Raw genomic sequence first — 15,427 nt, 5'->3', positions numbered from 1 at the left:
AGGAACTGTCACAGCTACAGGCCCAATCCATTGCTTGAAGGAACCCAGGTGGAAATAAACCAAACCAACCAGAACAGGACCGAGCGTAATGTGTAATGAGTGAATACTTAAGTTTTCATTGGGGTTGTGTTGTCCCCGGGCTCCTGTTTCCTGACTAAACCTGAAGAGGTGTGTGGTGCATGATGAAGGATCTGACGTGTTAGAAAGTGAAAACCCAGAAACCCCACCCCCCCCGTGAAAACAAGCACCCACAGAGACAATTACCTCTGGACACGTGCCCACCACCGAACAGGGAGTTTACCTTCTCTCTCTCTCTCTCTCTCTCTCTCTTTCTCTCTCTCTCTCTCTCTCTCTCTCTCTCCACATTGGCACCTGCTGACATCACTTTGGCAGCTTATCTGATCAGCTGATCGCTTGTGTACATACGTGTTACCTTCCGCCCCCCCCTCCCGCTCCCTAGTGATATCCCCCCTTGTTTATGTTCCTGTACAAACATCTCAGACCCAATCCACTGAGTGAACCACTATAAATGATTCATTGGGAACTTTTCTTTTCTTTTTTTAAGTATATCGGGCTGGTGGAGAGGTATAGAATGACCTCAGTGTAATTACAGTTTACTGCGCGGGGCTATGTCATTTTACCCCCACTGGCCATTGCTCGTCTTGGCAGCTCTTTGGCTGGAGCTTGTGCATATTTAATGGAACAGGCCAGCATTAGGGTCCGCGGGGAGTAGTTCATTAGCCGAATTAATGATTTATTACAAAGGCGTTCCATGTTTGGACCCCCCGTCCCCCCTAATGGGCTCTTACCATAAGTCAATAATCACTGTTTCCAGTCTGATTAAATTGTTCACTGTGAATCTCATCCTCTTCCTCTCCTTCTCCTCTGCAGGTGGTCCTAGTGTTCGCTCTCAGCATCGGAGCCTTGGTGATCTACTTCATAGACTCTTCAGAGTAAGTAGTGTCCCTCTGTCTTTGTCTCTGTCTCTGTCTCTGTCTCTGTCTCTGTCTCTGTCTCTGCCTCTGTCTCTGTCTCTGTCTCTGTCTCTGTCTCTGTCTCTGCCTCTGTCTCTGTCTCTGCCTCTGCCTCTGCCTCTGTCTCTGCCTCTGCCTCTGCCTCTGACTCTGACTCTCTCTCTGCCTCTGCCTCTGCCTCTGCCTCTGCTGGGACACTGTGTGTGTCTGTGCACACATACAGGGTCCAATGTCAGCAGCAGTAGCCCACACTAGTCACCACAGAGGGCTATCACAGTGGAGACTCCATTCTCCTTCTGAAGAAATTAAATATAGTGCTAATATAGCTAAGTGCTGACATGTGGCTCTCCCTCCCTGCAGTGCATTGGCCCAGATATTATAAACTGTGGGAGTATGTGGAAGTGTGGGGGGGGGGGGGGGGTTATAAATTGTGCCAGTGTGTAGCATATACATCAAACAGGCATCTATTAATGTCTCTTTTGGGCACTGCTATCATTAAACAAATGAAATGGATATTTTACAGTTCACCTAATCCGATTGGTATTTTATGTACTCATCTTGAGGCTTTAGTCTTTATAAATGGAGGTATTTTGTGGTTTTATGAAGGGAGCCAAACTAAGTTCACACACAGGTGGTCCACTACCCTTATCCTCAAGCGCTACAACACTTTTATTTGGGTTAGACGTCTTGCTGCTGACTGGGGCTCTAAACACTGAAGTGCAGTCTGGTACACTGACTGTGACTAAGACACGTTTGTTAAACATACTGGACATTTTTGTATTATTTATTATTATTACTTTTAGTACTCGAAGAGGCCATCCCCACAGAAGGAGATTGGAACTTTAGAATACCACGGTGCCAATGCAGTGCATGAAGTGCATTCTGGTATACTGACTGTGACTAAGATACATTTGTTAAACATACTGGACATTTATTTATTATTTATTATTATTACTGAAGAAGCCATCCCCACAGAAGGAGATTGGAACTTTAGATAACCACGGTCCAAAGCTTCAACTTTGACTGGTTTAGTTTGAGAAAGAAGAGAAGGCTCTATATTATAATATGAATTTGTGTCAACTAACATAGACTCATACTATAAGACTCATAGGAAAAAATTTAGCTTTGGTTGGTGTGCTTGGAGACGGCTCTTTATACTCCGCGACAAACACAGGCCTCTGAACTTATTCAAGAAACAAAAATGAAAAAACAATAACAAAACCATATCCGTAAACACACAGACCAGACATCTTGCGTCTCTGTTTTGGTTACAGAGTGGAGTCATCTGGATCTGCCTCTCCTCCAAGGAACATTACATTCATTTATCTAATATGGCTCATTGGTTTCCCCTCCCCCTCCTCCCTGATCCCATCCCTTCAGCACTGACCTCTCCAGACGCTCACTGTAGTCATTGTTCTCCACACAAATGAACCGCAAAAGGATGTTTTTTTCTCTCTGCGAAATGCGTAATGACACATTCAATCAGTAGCTGGAAGGCCGCAGAGGCCATCGTAATATAATGGTGAATGCCATAATGGCTTTCAGCGGTCCATCTACTGATGAGGTTCCGCTTGCCGATCGTCTGTCCGTTCTTCGCCGGAGGGATTGTTGTCGTGGCTGCGATTCCACTTCGGGGAGTTTCTATCCAACAGATAGGCTCACCGCAGGTGGAAGAACTCTTTCAATTGGCAGTGCAATATTTGTCAGTGGTGTGCGATCTAGTCAGTACCCGGGGGCTGAATTCCTAAATATGCCCATCAAGCTGCAGTTAGCGGGGGGCAGGAAGAGTCCCCCTTCCTACTTTGGGGGTGGGGTTGGGGGGTCGGTAATCATCATAACCTAACAGCCCCTTAGGAAACAGGGGAGTGTTGACTTCCTGTACTGCCATGCTTTTAACACCAATCCCATTACAGCCCACTCTCTCGTGCTGTTTACTGGAAAAACACAGGGTTGATCATTGATCTCTGAGCACATTTGAAACTTTGTGTGAATGAATACGCTTGAAGGTGGCAGTCCTGGGTAGTATGTCATATTTCTTCCATGTCCTACCATGTGTATGAATAAGTTTGGATACCTTACATTTCAACTTGTTGTGCTCCTAGGCTTCTTAGTTGACGCTGTGTTGTGCCATGGCTGGATTTTATAGCAACAAAATAACCTGTGGCGTGAAACCAGATGCTATCGTGATTCTGCATGATAAAGGGTCAGCCAGACTGGTATGAGATAGAGTTCCCACCAATGCGAATGACCCCATCCTCTACGTTATCGCTTACGCTTAACGTCCCTCAATCATGTTGGCAGCCCAGGGTCATCACGCAGAATATCAGGGTGTAGCATAGCAGCATTCTGGAGTAGCTGAATAGGCAGGGGCCAGGTGTTTTGGGGGGAGGCAGTGTAACATAGCTAATATTCTAGCCTCAAATCTACCACATACACACAAAAACACACACACAAACACACACACACACACACACACATACACACACACACACACACACACACACACACACACAGAGTAAGTAGCTGCGTAGGCAAGGGCCAGGTGTTTTGGGGGGAGGCGGTGTAACATAGCTAATATTCTAGCCTAAAATCTACCACATACACAAACACACACACAGAGAAAGTAGCTGCGGAGGCAAGGGCCAGGTGTTTTGGGGGGAGGCGGTGTAACATAGCTAATATTCTAGCCTGAAATCTACCACATACACACACACAAACACTCGGAGCAAGTAGCTGCGCAGGCAAGGGCCAGGTGTTTTCGGTGGAGGCCGTGTAACATAGCTCGGCTATGAGTACATCCAGGTCGGTTTACACCCATCAAGTGGCTACACGATCTGGAGCACCTTTGCAGACCTTGTCTCCCTCTCTGTGTCACAACAGATGTCTAACTTTTCAAACCCCTCCCAACTCCCCCTAAATACTCTCGCCACACCAAGCCGCCTCAGGTGACACAAGTGACCGTGGGGTCAACCCTCGCAGACAGGGTCAACTGGAGACCCATGATGCATCTGTCTGTTTATGGCTCATATTTACACCCATGCAGTTAGGGAGGTATCTCCTTGATGCATTTGCATTCATTGCATCTTGAGGATATTCGTGGCTTGTGTTTGGAAGATACCAGTGTTCACAGTTAATAAAAAGCATTGTAGAGAATTTAGTGTGTATTGAATTGAATTGAATTGTTGTTTAAAGAAATCCTCATCCTTTCTGTGAGCCCAGATCTGTTGGTTGAGCCCAGACATGCTACTGGACAGATGAGACAGGTTGAGTCCCATCACTAGCTCCATGTTCTGTCTGCAAACATAACCAGATTACGTCCTATATCTTGACACTCATGCAGGTGTTTGTTAGGTTGGAAACCTTGCTGTTGCCATGGCTCCTGCAGCCTTTCTTGACATGTGTCCATCAGGGCCAGCTGTAATAGATAGCGCCCTTCCTGTAATTGGGGGGGACAGCTGCTGTTAGAGTGCTCTATAATACCCACATCGCACTACCTGGCAAAGGGCTACCAGGAAGCAGTCAAAAGTCAACATGGTAAATGCACTCCGCACCTTATAAACAATACTGTCAGTAAGAGGGTGGAGGAGAGAGAGATAAGGGTGGAAGAGAGAGAAGGGGAGAGAGGAAGGAGTGAGAGAGAAAGGGAGAAGGGGGTTGTAGAGAGAGAGAGAAAAGCAGGAGAAGAGAGTGATGTGTATGGGTGTGTGTGTGGGTGTGTGTATGGTGTGTGTTTAACAGAGAGCGAAATATTGAGAGAGAGAGAGAGAGAGAGAGAGAGATTGGGAGAGAGAGAGAGAGAGAGAGAGAGAGAGAGAGAGATTGGGAGAGAGAGGGTGAAAGAGAGTGCAAATCAGCTAGTCAATCATGTCGTGGGTTTAGGAAATGGACCGGTCCCTTGTCGTGATTTGTTAAGTCAGCAGAGACCGCCATCATCATCCTGCTCTAACGGTTTTCTTGGCCCGGAGTGCAAACCCTCAACAGAACAGAACAGAACAGAACGCGACCCAGTCTCCAGACAGACTTAATGGCTGTCTGCTGCCCAACCATATTTCATCAGTCCTTAAATGGGCATGATAACTGATAGGTGGATGTACTCTACATCTTATTAAAACCATGTTTCACATTTTGAACCAGGATGTCAGCCTGCCAGGAGGTAATGTGAGTTATCTTTGCCCCTCGTTCCCAGATGATACATCCAGGCGTCTCTGAGGTGAATAATACGGACTGTTGAAAAGGGAAAAAGAACTGACTTGCTAGGTGTCGTTAGCACGGGTACAGTAGGGTCCTTATATCCCTATAGGAAACCAGTGAAATAGTGTATTGAGAACAAAAGCAGGATTTGATTAGGGACGTTTGAATGTATGAGTAAGGCGTGATTCACAGCTCTCTGTGATATCAATAGAAGGAGATTTGAAATCTGACGACTGCCTGTAGTTCTGACCCTTCCCAGTAAGTGTTCTATCTCTCTCCCTCTATCCCTCTCTCTCTGAAGGGACATCTTTACAGAGAGGGTTCAATAAAGCTAGGTGAGGGCAGTCTTATTTGAATAGAAGTCAGCATCAGAGGAATTGCCATAAATCTGAGACATTTAAACCGAGACATTTACACACGGTTTCAACATGGTAGGCGTCAGAGTTTTTTGGGTTTTGAAGCTTTTCCTTTTGTTAATCTAAATGTGTGATGTTTTTGCAAAAATAGGCTGAATCATGAGTGTGTGGGTGTGTGTGTTTGTGTGTGTGTGTTGTTGTTGTGTGAGACCGCTGCGTGTGATGTGTAAACCCAGTTCCCAGCATCCCTCAGTCGTCACCTTCACGGCCACTCAATTATTCATCCTGGGGCCCTCTGGTATGAAGGGGTCCAGTTCGCTTTCAGCTCCAAACGGCCCCCACATGAATTATTAATGGCCGCCTTGCCATAGACTCAACACTTTGAAGACTTCTGGCCATTATTGAAAAGTTCAGGCTTCCCATGTGCTCAGGTGTGACTCACTCCCCCATACTAGGTATGCATTGTTTATGCAAACAGTGTACAGGAGGCTTAGGGGGATTGTAACACAGTGTCGTCTGGGGGAGGCTGGGTTGCGCAACAGTGATACAGGCACCCAACATGAGACTAAGCCTGAGCCGGCGTCCCTTATCCTCCAGGATGTGGAGAATCTTTGGGGAATGAAGTCATGTGTCGAGCAAAGCTCCTATTCTTTTACATGTCATGAAGAAGCAGGGTTCGGAAATTATACGTTTCTGTAATGTAGATGTGTTGTGGTCATTATAAAATGTGTCCTCTGCCTTTGTAACTTGCCATTTAGCCATTTGCCATTTAGCATTGTGTGATATAGTGTAATTTGTCAGGGTGCAAATTTAAAGAGATTTTCTTGATTGACAGTCGCTAACATTGATGAACAATGAATCGATTGTTCATTAAAACCTCCCCACCACACACACATGTGCGATATTGACATCGAAAAAGCAAATTATACATTCCTTAACAAAGGACTTTCGAATTTATTAATTTAGTTTAAAACTATAGATCGAAGATTAATTGTTAACAACCCTAGTAGAGAGGTGACAGGTGTGCGTGATTAGTACTCCGGTGATTGTGACTGAATGGAGTTGCGTGAGTTGAAGTTGAAAGGGGGGTGGCAGGAGCAGAGTTCAGCGCTGGCGTGACATATATGCACATATCAAACCACAACCACACGGCCCTCATGCCCATTTTCCTTCAGGACAACAAACTGAACTAGTTCACATATCCAACCAGCAGGCCCACGCTATATTGCAAAGGGGATTGGGCAAAAAGTGTTAAATTATGCAAGGTATTTCTATGTACAAACTGTTGACGGTGAGAGAGTGTTCAACTACGGGTAAGAAAAGTGGGGGCTGACCGGTTTATTTTTTACTTTCAATGGTTCATCTGTAAAATATCTCGGTGAATTGCTGCATTTAGGCCTAAAAAGGATATCCTGACATTCCAATCAATACAGTGGCACATAAAAAGAGCTTTACATATTTACAGTGCCTTGCATAAGTATTCACCCCCTTGGATGCTTTTATAAATCATGGTCAATATAAGTTGGCTTTTTGGACAAAAAAATCACAAAAAAGTCCTCTTTAATGTCAAAGTGAAAACAGATTTATACACAGTTATGTAAATTAAATAAAAGTATGTAATGAAAATAAGTGATTGCATAAGTATTCACCCCCTTTATCACCCCCTTTATTTAGACTGACCTAATTCAACAGAGGTCCAGCCAATTGGTGCTAGAAGTCTCACAATTTGTGAAATGGGGATCAGTGTGCAGTGAATGTGTCTCAAGTGATGTCTGAAGTGAAGTGATGTGTCTGAAAGGTCCATTCACTGGTCAGTATTCAGTAATCAGTATTCCTGGTTATTGTTAAACCATTAAGACCCAAGATCACTCTTAGCAACTCAGAGAACAGGTTGTTGGGGAAGGATACAAAAAAATGTCCAAGGCACTAAACATCCCCTGAAATTCTGTTAAATCCATCATCAAGAAATTGATGGATTGTGGCACATGTGTAAATCTGCCTGGATCAGGCCGTCCTCACAAACTGAGGGGCCGTGCAAGAAGGAGACTAGTAAGAGAGGCCACCAATAGACCTATGACTACTCTGAAGGAGTTTCAATCTTCAGCAGAGAAACTCTGCATACACCACTGTTGCCTGGGTTCTTCACCAATTAAAGCTTTATGGAAGAGAGCCACTGTTGAAAAAAAGGATCGACTACAGTTCGCCAAAAGGCATGTGGGAGTCTCCATGGTCAAGTGGAAGAAGGTTCTGTGGTTTGATGAGACCAAAGTGGAGCATTTTTTGTATCCTTCCCCTGACCTATACTTTTCAATAACCTTTTCTCTGAGTTTCTTAGGGTGATCTTTGGTCTTCATGGTGTAACAGTAGCCAGGAATACTGATTACTGAATACTGACCAGTGAATGGACCTTCCAGACACTGGTGTCGTTATACTACAATCACTTGAGACACATTCACTGCACACTGATCCCCATTTCATTTCACTAATTGTGAGACTTCTAGCACCAATTGGCTGGACCTCTGTTGAATTAGGTCAGTCTATATAAAGGGGGTGAATGCAATCACTTATTTTCGTTACATATTTTTATTTTATTTACATAACTGTGTAGAAATCTGTTTTCACTTTGACATTAAAGAGGGGGAAGTGCAAAAATGGAGAAAACCACCAATATACAGTGGATAAGGCTATTAATGTCTTTTTTTGTTATCTTCATTTGCACATTTGGCATTGAGGTAATCCAAAAGTAATGGCAAGTAATCAAGTTTCATTACTTTAATATTGTGATACTTGGATTAGGTTACTGAATACAATTTTTAACAGGTAATCAGTTATCAGTTTTTTTTTTTTTAAATAATCCTCCCAACCCTGTTTAGAGGAAGCTAGGGTACTCTCCGGTATAGTCAGTGGTTTATAATGGCCATCATGCCATGAAATATTATATCAGTGCCATAAATGTTTCATTCACTCACTAAGTATATGCTGTGATAGGTTTCATAACATCTCAAATGTTTGTTCTCTTTCTGGGTGTGGGTGTGTGTGTGTGTGTGTGTGTGTGTGTGTGTGTGTGTGTGTGTGTGTGTGTGTGTGTGTGTGTGTGTGTGTGTGTGTGTGTGTGTGTGTGTGTGTGTGTGTGTGTGTGTGTGTGTGTGTGTGTGTGTGTGTGTGTGTGTGTGTGTGTGTGTGTGCGCGCGTGCATGCGTGTCGGTGTGTTTGGTTTGCACCTAAACTAGAATTAGACCTCACTTGGTATGATACAGTCTTTCTCTTCATTAAGAAGCGGATGGTAATTGCATGTTTGAAGACCAGTGGGCGTTGATATTTTGTATGTGCACCACAAACACCAAACACCTCCTCTGATAACAGGCTGCAAAAGGATCGTGGTTGATGAGAATTGCCTTTTTAGTTTCTGGGTTACGGATTTTTTTTTTTTTGTGGGGGCAAAAGATTGGGGCCATTTTAGGTATCCATACAAGTCTGAACTACCTTTACTCCTGTGATCAACATGTGATCAGTATATTATTTATGAAAGAGAAACTATGGCAACGTTTGCATTTTTTAAGCCTAACAAACAACATAATTTATTTTCTATGCATTGATGTCATAGGGATTAAAGATCTTATCTAATCTGCGTGGGGGCATATGGAAATCTAAAATGAGTCTCCACGAGTAAATAGATAGTTTTTGGTCCTGTGTTGGCATCATAGTGTTTAGAAGATGGCTGCCTCATCACGAGGACTAAGGGGGCCATCTCAGCTTTCAGATAACCCTTAAAATCCTGCCCATTTTCCCACTCGATTTGCGTCTTACAGCAAAAAACATTCAAATGTGGAGAATTTTACTGAATAGTAGGACTACCCATGGTATATCCTCTACAACATTGTATAATTCAATATTGATATTGTTATGTTTTCTGGATGGCATTCAAGTCAGAGTGTTGCAACATCGTAGTTCATTAATCATATTATCCAAGTATGAATATACTTCTTGGGGTAGCAATTCATGCAGGATCTTTTTGTTTATGCAGACAACTCATGTTCTGCCTTTTCATTCCAAACCCATCTCAGAACCCATCTCTTTCTGTTTCCATTATGCATTGATTGTTAATCGATTGCGGCTCACTTAAAAACTTTTCCTTTGCTTCTGTGTCCTTGCAGTGAAATCGAGTCCTGCCAGAACTTCACCAAGGACCTCACGTTGCAGATCGACATGGCTTTTAACGTCTTCTTCTTGTTGTACTTTGGCTTGCGTGTAAGTATGTGGTAACACAGATATTTCTCTGATTGCCCTCTCATTAATGCCTCTGTAGCCAGGGCCCTGCAACACTGCACGACTCTAGAAAGCACCTTTTTATGACTACAAATATTTCCTTTTTACATGTTCTAATGTCCTTTCACAAAATAGCAAAAAAAACTATGAGGATAATTGATGGATACAGATAAATGACAGAAAACTGTTCTCTTCTCTTTTCTCCATTGTAGTTCATCGCAGCCAATGACAAGCTATGGTTCTGGCTGGAGGTCAACTCGGTGGTGGACTTTTTCACTGTCCCGCCAGTGTTTGTCTCCGTGTATCTCAACAGAAGCTGGCTAGGTATGTGTGTGTGTCTGTGTGTGTTTGTGTCTGTGTGTGTGTGTGTGTGCGTGTGCTCTTTTTTCCATCATGTATGGCGTTTGTTTTGGCCCAGGGATATGATGGAAGCCCTTGCTGCTGGAGCTGGGAAAGACTGATGCTATTGTTGAGAGTTACATTGGGTCCACAGTGCCACCTAGTGGTTGTTTTGATTAATGCTAGGGAAAGTGTGCCAGCTGATAGGGATTCGGTCAAGGAGTGGGTGTCATAGTATTTGATTACACTTAAAGAATTATATTTTTAAATTTTTGTTTCTAGCAGAGGTGAAGGATTTCCTTAACCCAACTTACACTTGTATTCTATTGTTAGTACTTTTTGGTGGTTTTGGACAAGCCTGCAAATGTTGTTTTGTCACCTTTTAGTATGCATGTAATTCACTCATTGTGCAGCTTGAGGTCTGTCTGTATTTGGTGCTACCTGTGGTTGTGTTTAATGTGCCTATGGCTTGCATTGCCTTTTCTTGGCCAGGGATGGCCTTTCGGTTTGTGTTCTTCTGTTGACAACACTGACAGAACCCGGTGCTCGAAGTCCAGGGGTAGAATGTGTTTCTTCTTTGTGCTTCATGAAAGCTGGACTCTTGACAATTCCAGTTGTTGTTATTTTCTTTCTCTTCGCCACACAAAGATACAAGGACACAAAACAAAACTGAACACTGAGCACTGAGCACTGAGCGGGACATGGAAGCCCTGTTTTTTCTCACTGCCTGTGGGGCCACGGCTCAGCGGCCTGAAAGAGATAGAGAGAGAGGGAGAGAGAGAGAGAGAGAGAGAGAGAGAGAGAGGGAGAGAGAGAGAGAGGGGGGGGGGGGGTTGAGATGATCTCTCCCTCTCTGACCCAGAGGAGGGGATTTAAACACTTCATGAAAGTGTTCATTCTCTGCTGTTTGGGGACTAGAGAATCATTATCATGAGAGAGACTGGGAGAGAGAGAGGAAGAGAGAGAAAGAGAGAGAGAGAGAGAGAGAGAGAGAGAGAGAGAGAGAGAGAGAGAGAGAGGAGTGAGAGAGAAAGAGAGAGTGTGAGAGAGAGAGAGAGAGAATTACTGCTTTTTATTCCAGGACACACAGAGAGCCACAGACACATACACAGAGACTCTCTCTTTCTCTCTCTCTCATACACAAACACACACACACACACACACACACACACACACACACACACACACACACACACACACACACACACACACACACACACACACACAGTCACTCTTTCACTCTTTGCAGACACAGATGCACTAAATCAGCTTATTCAACAGGCTTTGTGATTATAGCAGGCTTTCACCATAGTAGGACTTAGTGGGCGAAAGGGACGGGGACATTTACTAGAAATCCCTGCATTGTTTCACTGCATTCCCCGATTGCTCTGCCCTAAGCCACCAGATCACAGTTGTCTTTCAAGGGCACTAGCCAAGTGGCAGCCCCCCCCCTACCCATTCCCTACCCCCCATCAACAAATGCACGCTGGAAAAATAATACATCATGACAATTAAATAAGTTCATTTTTTTAAACTGTCCCAAAAGCCGTTGTTGTTCGAAGACTCTATTCAGGGGCAGAACGTGACAAATCCATAATAGCTTTGGACAAGAACATACGATGGAGACCTAAAAATGCAGAGTTTGGATGGGTGCACTGCTAGCGAAATGGGACTTTGATTAAAAAGGATTTTTGTTCCCCATAATGGGTTGTATGTGTGTGTGTGTGAGAGAGCGAATGAATGAAAGAGAAAGTGAGAGACAGTCTGTCCTTTGGGTAGAAATTAATCTACCAAATGACAGTAAGATAGAGGATCATCCTTTTTGTAAGTGTGTGTGTGCGTGACAGAGAGGGAGAGAGAGCCCATGAACAGGATTGCAGAGGTCTAACAGCTAGGGATTTTTTTCCAACACCACCCTCATCTCCATTTAGGCAGGCGAGTGAGAGCCCCCCCCCCCCCCCAACATCCGTCCCTCCACCGACCTCATCTCACCTCAATCACATCCAGCCGGGTAATGACATCCTGCCGGCGTCAGACAGGTTGGATTTATCTGGTGGCTGTCAGGAACCGAGCCAGGGACTCTTCACCGAGGAGATCTGTGAACTTTCAGACAAAACCCTGTCATTCCCCATCATCCGTCAGACATGGCCTCCTTCTCTTTGGCTAATCACGACAAAGGACGTGGATGAAGTCGATTGACTTACATCTGTGCTGTGTGTACTGTCTACATATCAACTGTGACTCAGGGCATGTCGAAAGCGATCCATTTAACTTTGAAAAATTACAGAAGTTTCATACACCTATCTAAAAAATCGAAAGGAAACGATGGCCGGAGACCAATACTAGAGACTATTGGATTTCTCAGTGGTTTTGACTGATAAATGTCGCCATCTGCTGGCTAACTGTGAGATTGGCCGCCCCCGGTGTTTTTCTCGCTGCCAGTCTACAGGATCAGACAAATAAGACACAATATTAATTTCATTTTATCCCATCACGACGGGTCCAAACATGGCTCACATCTTCAAGATAAACCCTTGCATTAGTCTCTGCTGCAGACGGTCCTTTTTCAGCTACGTAACTCCGTCTTATCTTGAATCCATGCATTGGTATGGAATGGACCCACAGCAGTCTGTTTTTTTTTACCACATAGAGAATCATCCCAGTTGCAGGCACAGATGTCCTGTCACCCCTCATTTAAAGTGTTTTCATCCAAAAGAGATTAAGGGGACAGAACATGGTGTTTCTGTCATATTCAACATATACAACACATCAAGTCTTTGATGCGATCAGAGTTGTTAAATGGGCCAGTCAATGTAGAACACCCTTACGGAGAGCATCATACCATCATAGGATACCTGTGCTTTATATGATGGGATGGGACCTGCATGGAGCCTGCGGGGCCAGCTACACGTTATCCAGCACATGAAGACCCAGTCTAGCTCTCCTCCCCAGGGCCCGCTGACCAGCCTCTGAGGGGGAGGGCAGAGCGGAGCCTCCCCGGCTACACAGTCAGAAACCTGAGTCCTGCTGCATGTACGTCTGTGGCTGCTGACCGTTTGCCAAGCAATCCTGTTTGTCTGTGGCAGCCTGCCACGTATTTAAAATGTCTACTCATTTTTAAACGGCTCGCAGGACTGGCTGGGCCCCGGAGCGGCAGTCGCCGAAGTGGATTAAGTGCAGGAGGGAAGGAAGGAACACGGTGCAACAGCGGTCAACACTTGGTGTTCGTGCCAGAGCAAAACTTCTCCATTTCATTTCCAAAGATGGAAAGGACTGCGTTCCTGAGCAAAGGAGGAAATAGTCTGCATGATTACTTGGCAGAGCTTTAGCCTTTGATTATCATCAGATCCCATCAAGGCATCAAGGATCCCTTAATGGAGTCCTTTGTTCCATTTCCCTGTTGTGAATAAGTGTATACCATTGTTGCACCAAATCTAAAATCCAAGCATATTATCATATCATTCAGGTTTTTGAAACATAATTTTACACATCTCAAATAGGTCATTGATTTTCAGAAATGTACGTATCTGACAGTCAATCTACATGTGAATGCATAACTGTAATCCAGTTTGTTTAAAACTCTCAAACAGCCCAGTGTTCTCTGTCAGTTGCTATTACATCAATTGTGATTAAATGAGGATTATTTTGTCTCCCCTTCTCTACTTTTTTAAATCCGAAACAAGTATTGAATGATCATTACAGGGCTTCTCAAGGCTTTACTCGACAGCAGAGTAGGGGCAGAAAAAACAACAACGCTGATCTCTCGCTTCTGAATCCAACATTTTTATGGTCCTCTCAAATCCCATCCCCCCCTCGCTCTGATTGTCCCATCCCAGCACCTGTAGCCGCGTGTGCAACAGCAGTGTGGCAGTCCTCTCTAGCCCTATGTCACATGCATGTTGTACAGGCTGATGAGCACCAAATAGGCTTGTTCGCTTGGCCTCTGTCATTCCCAGGGCGATGCCTAAAGAAGCTTATGCAGCAATATCCTGATGGAGAAAAAAGCTTGCGTTTTAAGCTTGCTTGACATGAATGACACTTGAATCACTGGAATGTTACAAGCCCCGGTGGTCATGGCGATAAAGCTGGTTGTGACGTGTGTTTTTTTTTTCACTTCCCCTCCCCAGACCCCCTCAGATTCTCATCTCCTTCCATCCTCACTTCTCTTCCAACACCGTGCCTCGCCCACCTCTGGGATAGTCCATAGTTACCCCAGGGAGACACATGTAGCCCTATATCTGCAGCTTTCATGTGATATAAAGTAAGGTACCAGGAGTCTTTGAGGAGGATTGAGGATAAATAACAGGTATTATGAGGTCTATAGTTAAATCTGTTTCAAGTCTTTCAAGCCATGGCTTCCATACTTTCATACACTGAGGATTAAGGAAAAAGGAAAGAAAAAAAAGATTGGAACAGAAGAGGAAAAGGAAGACTCTGAACACATTCTCTGAAGACCACCACCATCACCACCACCACTCTCTGGCTCTACCATCATGATTCCCACCAAGATGCTGGTGTACCGGGGGGCGGACGGGGGCACACGCTCCGAGGTGTCCCTGAACACGAGGAGGCGCAAGAAGTCCTGCGCCGACCTCTTCCAGAACGGCTACCGGGTGAAGATTGCCCACGGCGGGGCCGGAGGCGAGAAGGATGAGCCTGACCAGGGGCAGCGCTCGGTGGCCTCCTGCCTTCGGTTCGTCTCCCATTGGGGTAAGGAAGGAGGGAGCTGACGGGGAGCCTAGACAGCCCCCGAGAAATAAAGAAAGAGGGATAGAGAGAGAGAGAGGGAGAGAGAGAAGACTTAAGAATCCCAGAGACCAGAGTATGTCTATGTGGGAGTTTGAGGTGGTGTGTTTGTGTCTGATGATCTGAGGAGGACACATTGTCCCAGTCAGGATTCACTACTAGGTTTTGCTTTGCGATGACCTCTGGTCGACGTCTGTGTGTTGTTTAGCCATGTGGTCTATGTTGTTCTCACACTCATGTCAAGTGTTGCTTAATTGTTGCTGTTTGACATGGAGCCATCTGGCTTTACATTGGTGATTGGCGAGATCTTCACCGGATTGCTGGACATGTAAAAGCATGTTTGGTTTTCACTGACATCTTACGTGTGGCCGTTCTAGCACAAGCTGCCATGACAGTTGTTTGCCTTTTGTCCCTTTGTTGAGTAAACACTGCTGTATCCATCCCTTGCGATTTGTTAAAAGTTCAAAATGATGGGTTCTATGGAAATTTGAGTATGTTGTGACTTGTGACACATCATAATTTCTATATGGTGTCAAGTTATTGTGCTAAAGGGAT

The 15,427-nt window shown here is 44.6% G+C and overlaps 1 protein-coding gene across 1 annotated transcript in view; it reads left to right on the top strand.

The window, feature by feature from the left end:
• LOC308361700 (calcium-activated potassium channel subunit alpha-1a-like) overlaps positions 1-15,427 on the top strand; it is a gene marked incomplete at both ends in the record, with an annotated part of 92,318 nt that overhangs the window by 33,657 nt on the left and 43,234 nt on the right. Inside the window, 3 exons of the mRNA XM_080834125.1 lie at positions 892-953; positions 9,676-9,769; positions 10,000-10,111. Coding sequence (XP_080690251.1) covers positions 892-953; positions 9,676-9,769; positions 10,000-10,111 — 268 coding nt within the window. The remainder of the gene's footprint in view (positions 1-891; positions 954-9,675; positions 9,770-9,999; positions 10,112-15,427) is intronic.

Source organism: Sprattus sprattus, assembly GCF_963457725.1.
Source record: "Sprattus sprattus genome assembly, chromosome: 3".
NCBI classification, from domain to species: Eukaryota; Metazoa; Chordata; class Actinopteri; order Clupeiformes; family Clupeidae; genus Sprattus; species Sprattus sprattus.
Note: the sequence above shows the minus strand (reverse complement) of the source record. Positions and strands in the feature narration are given on the sequence as shown.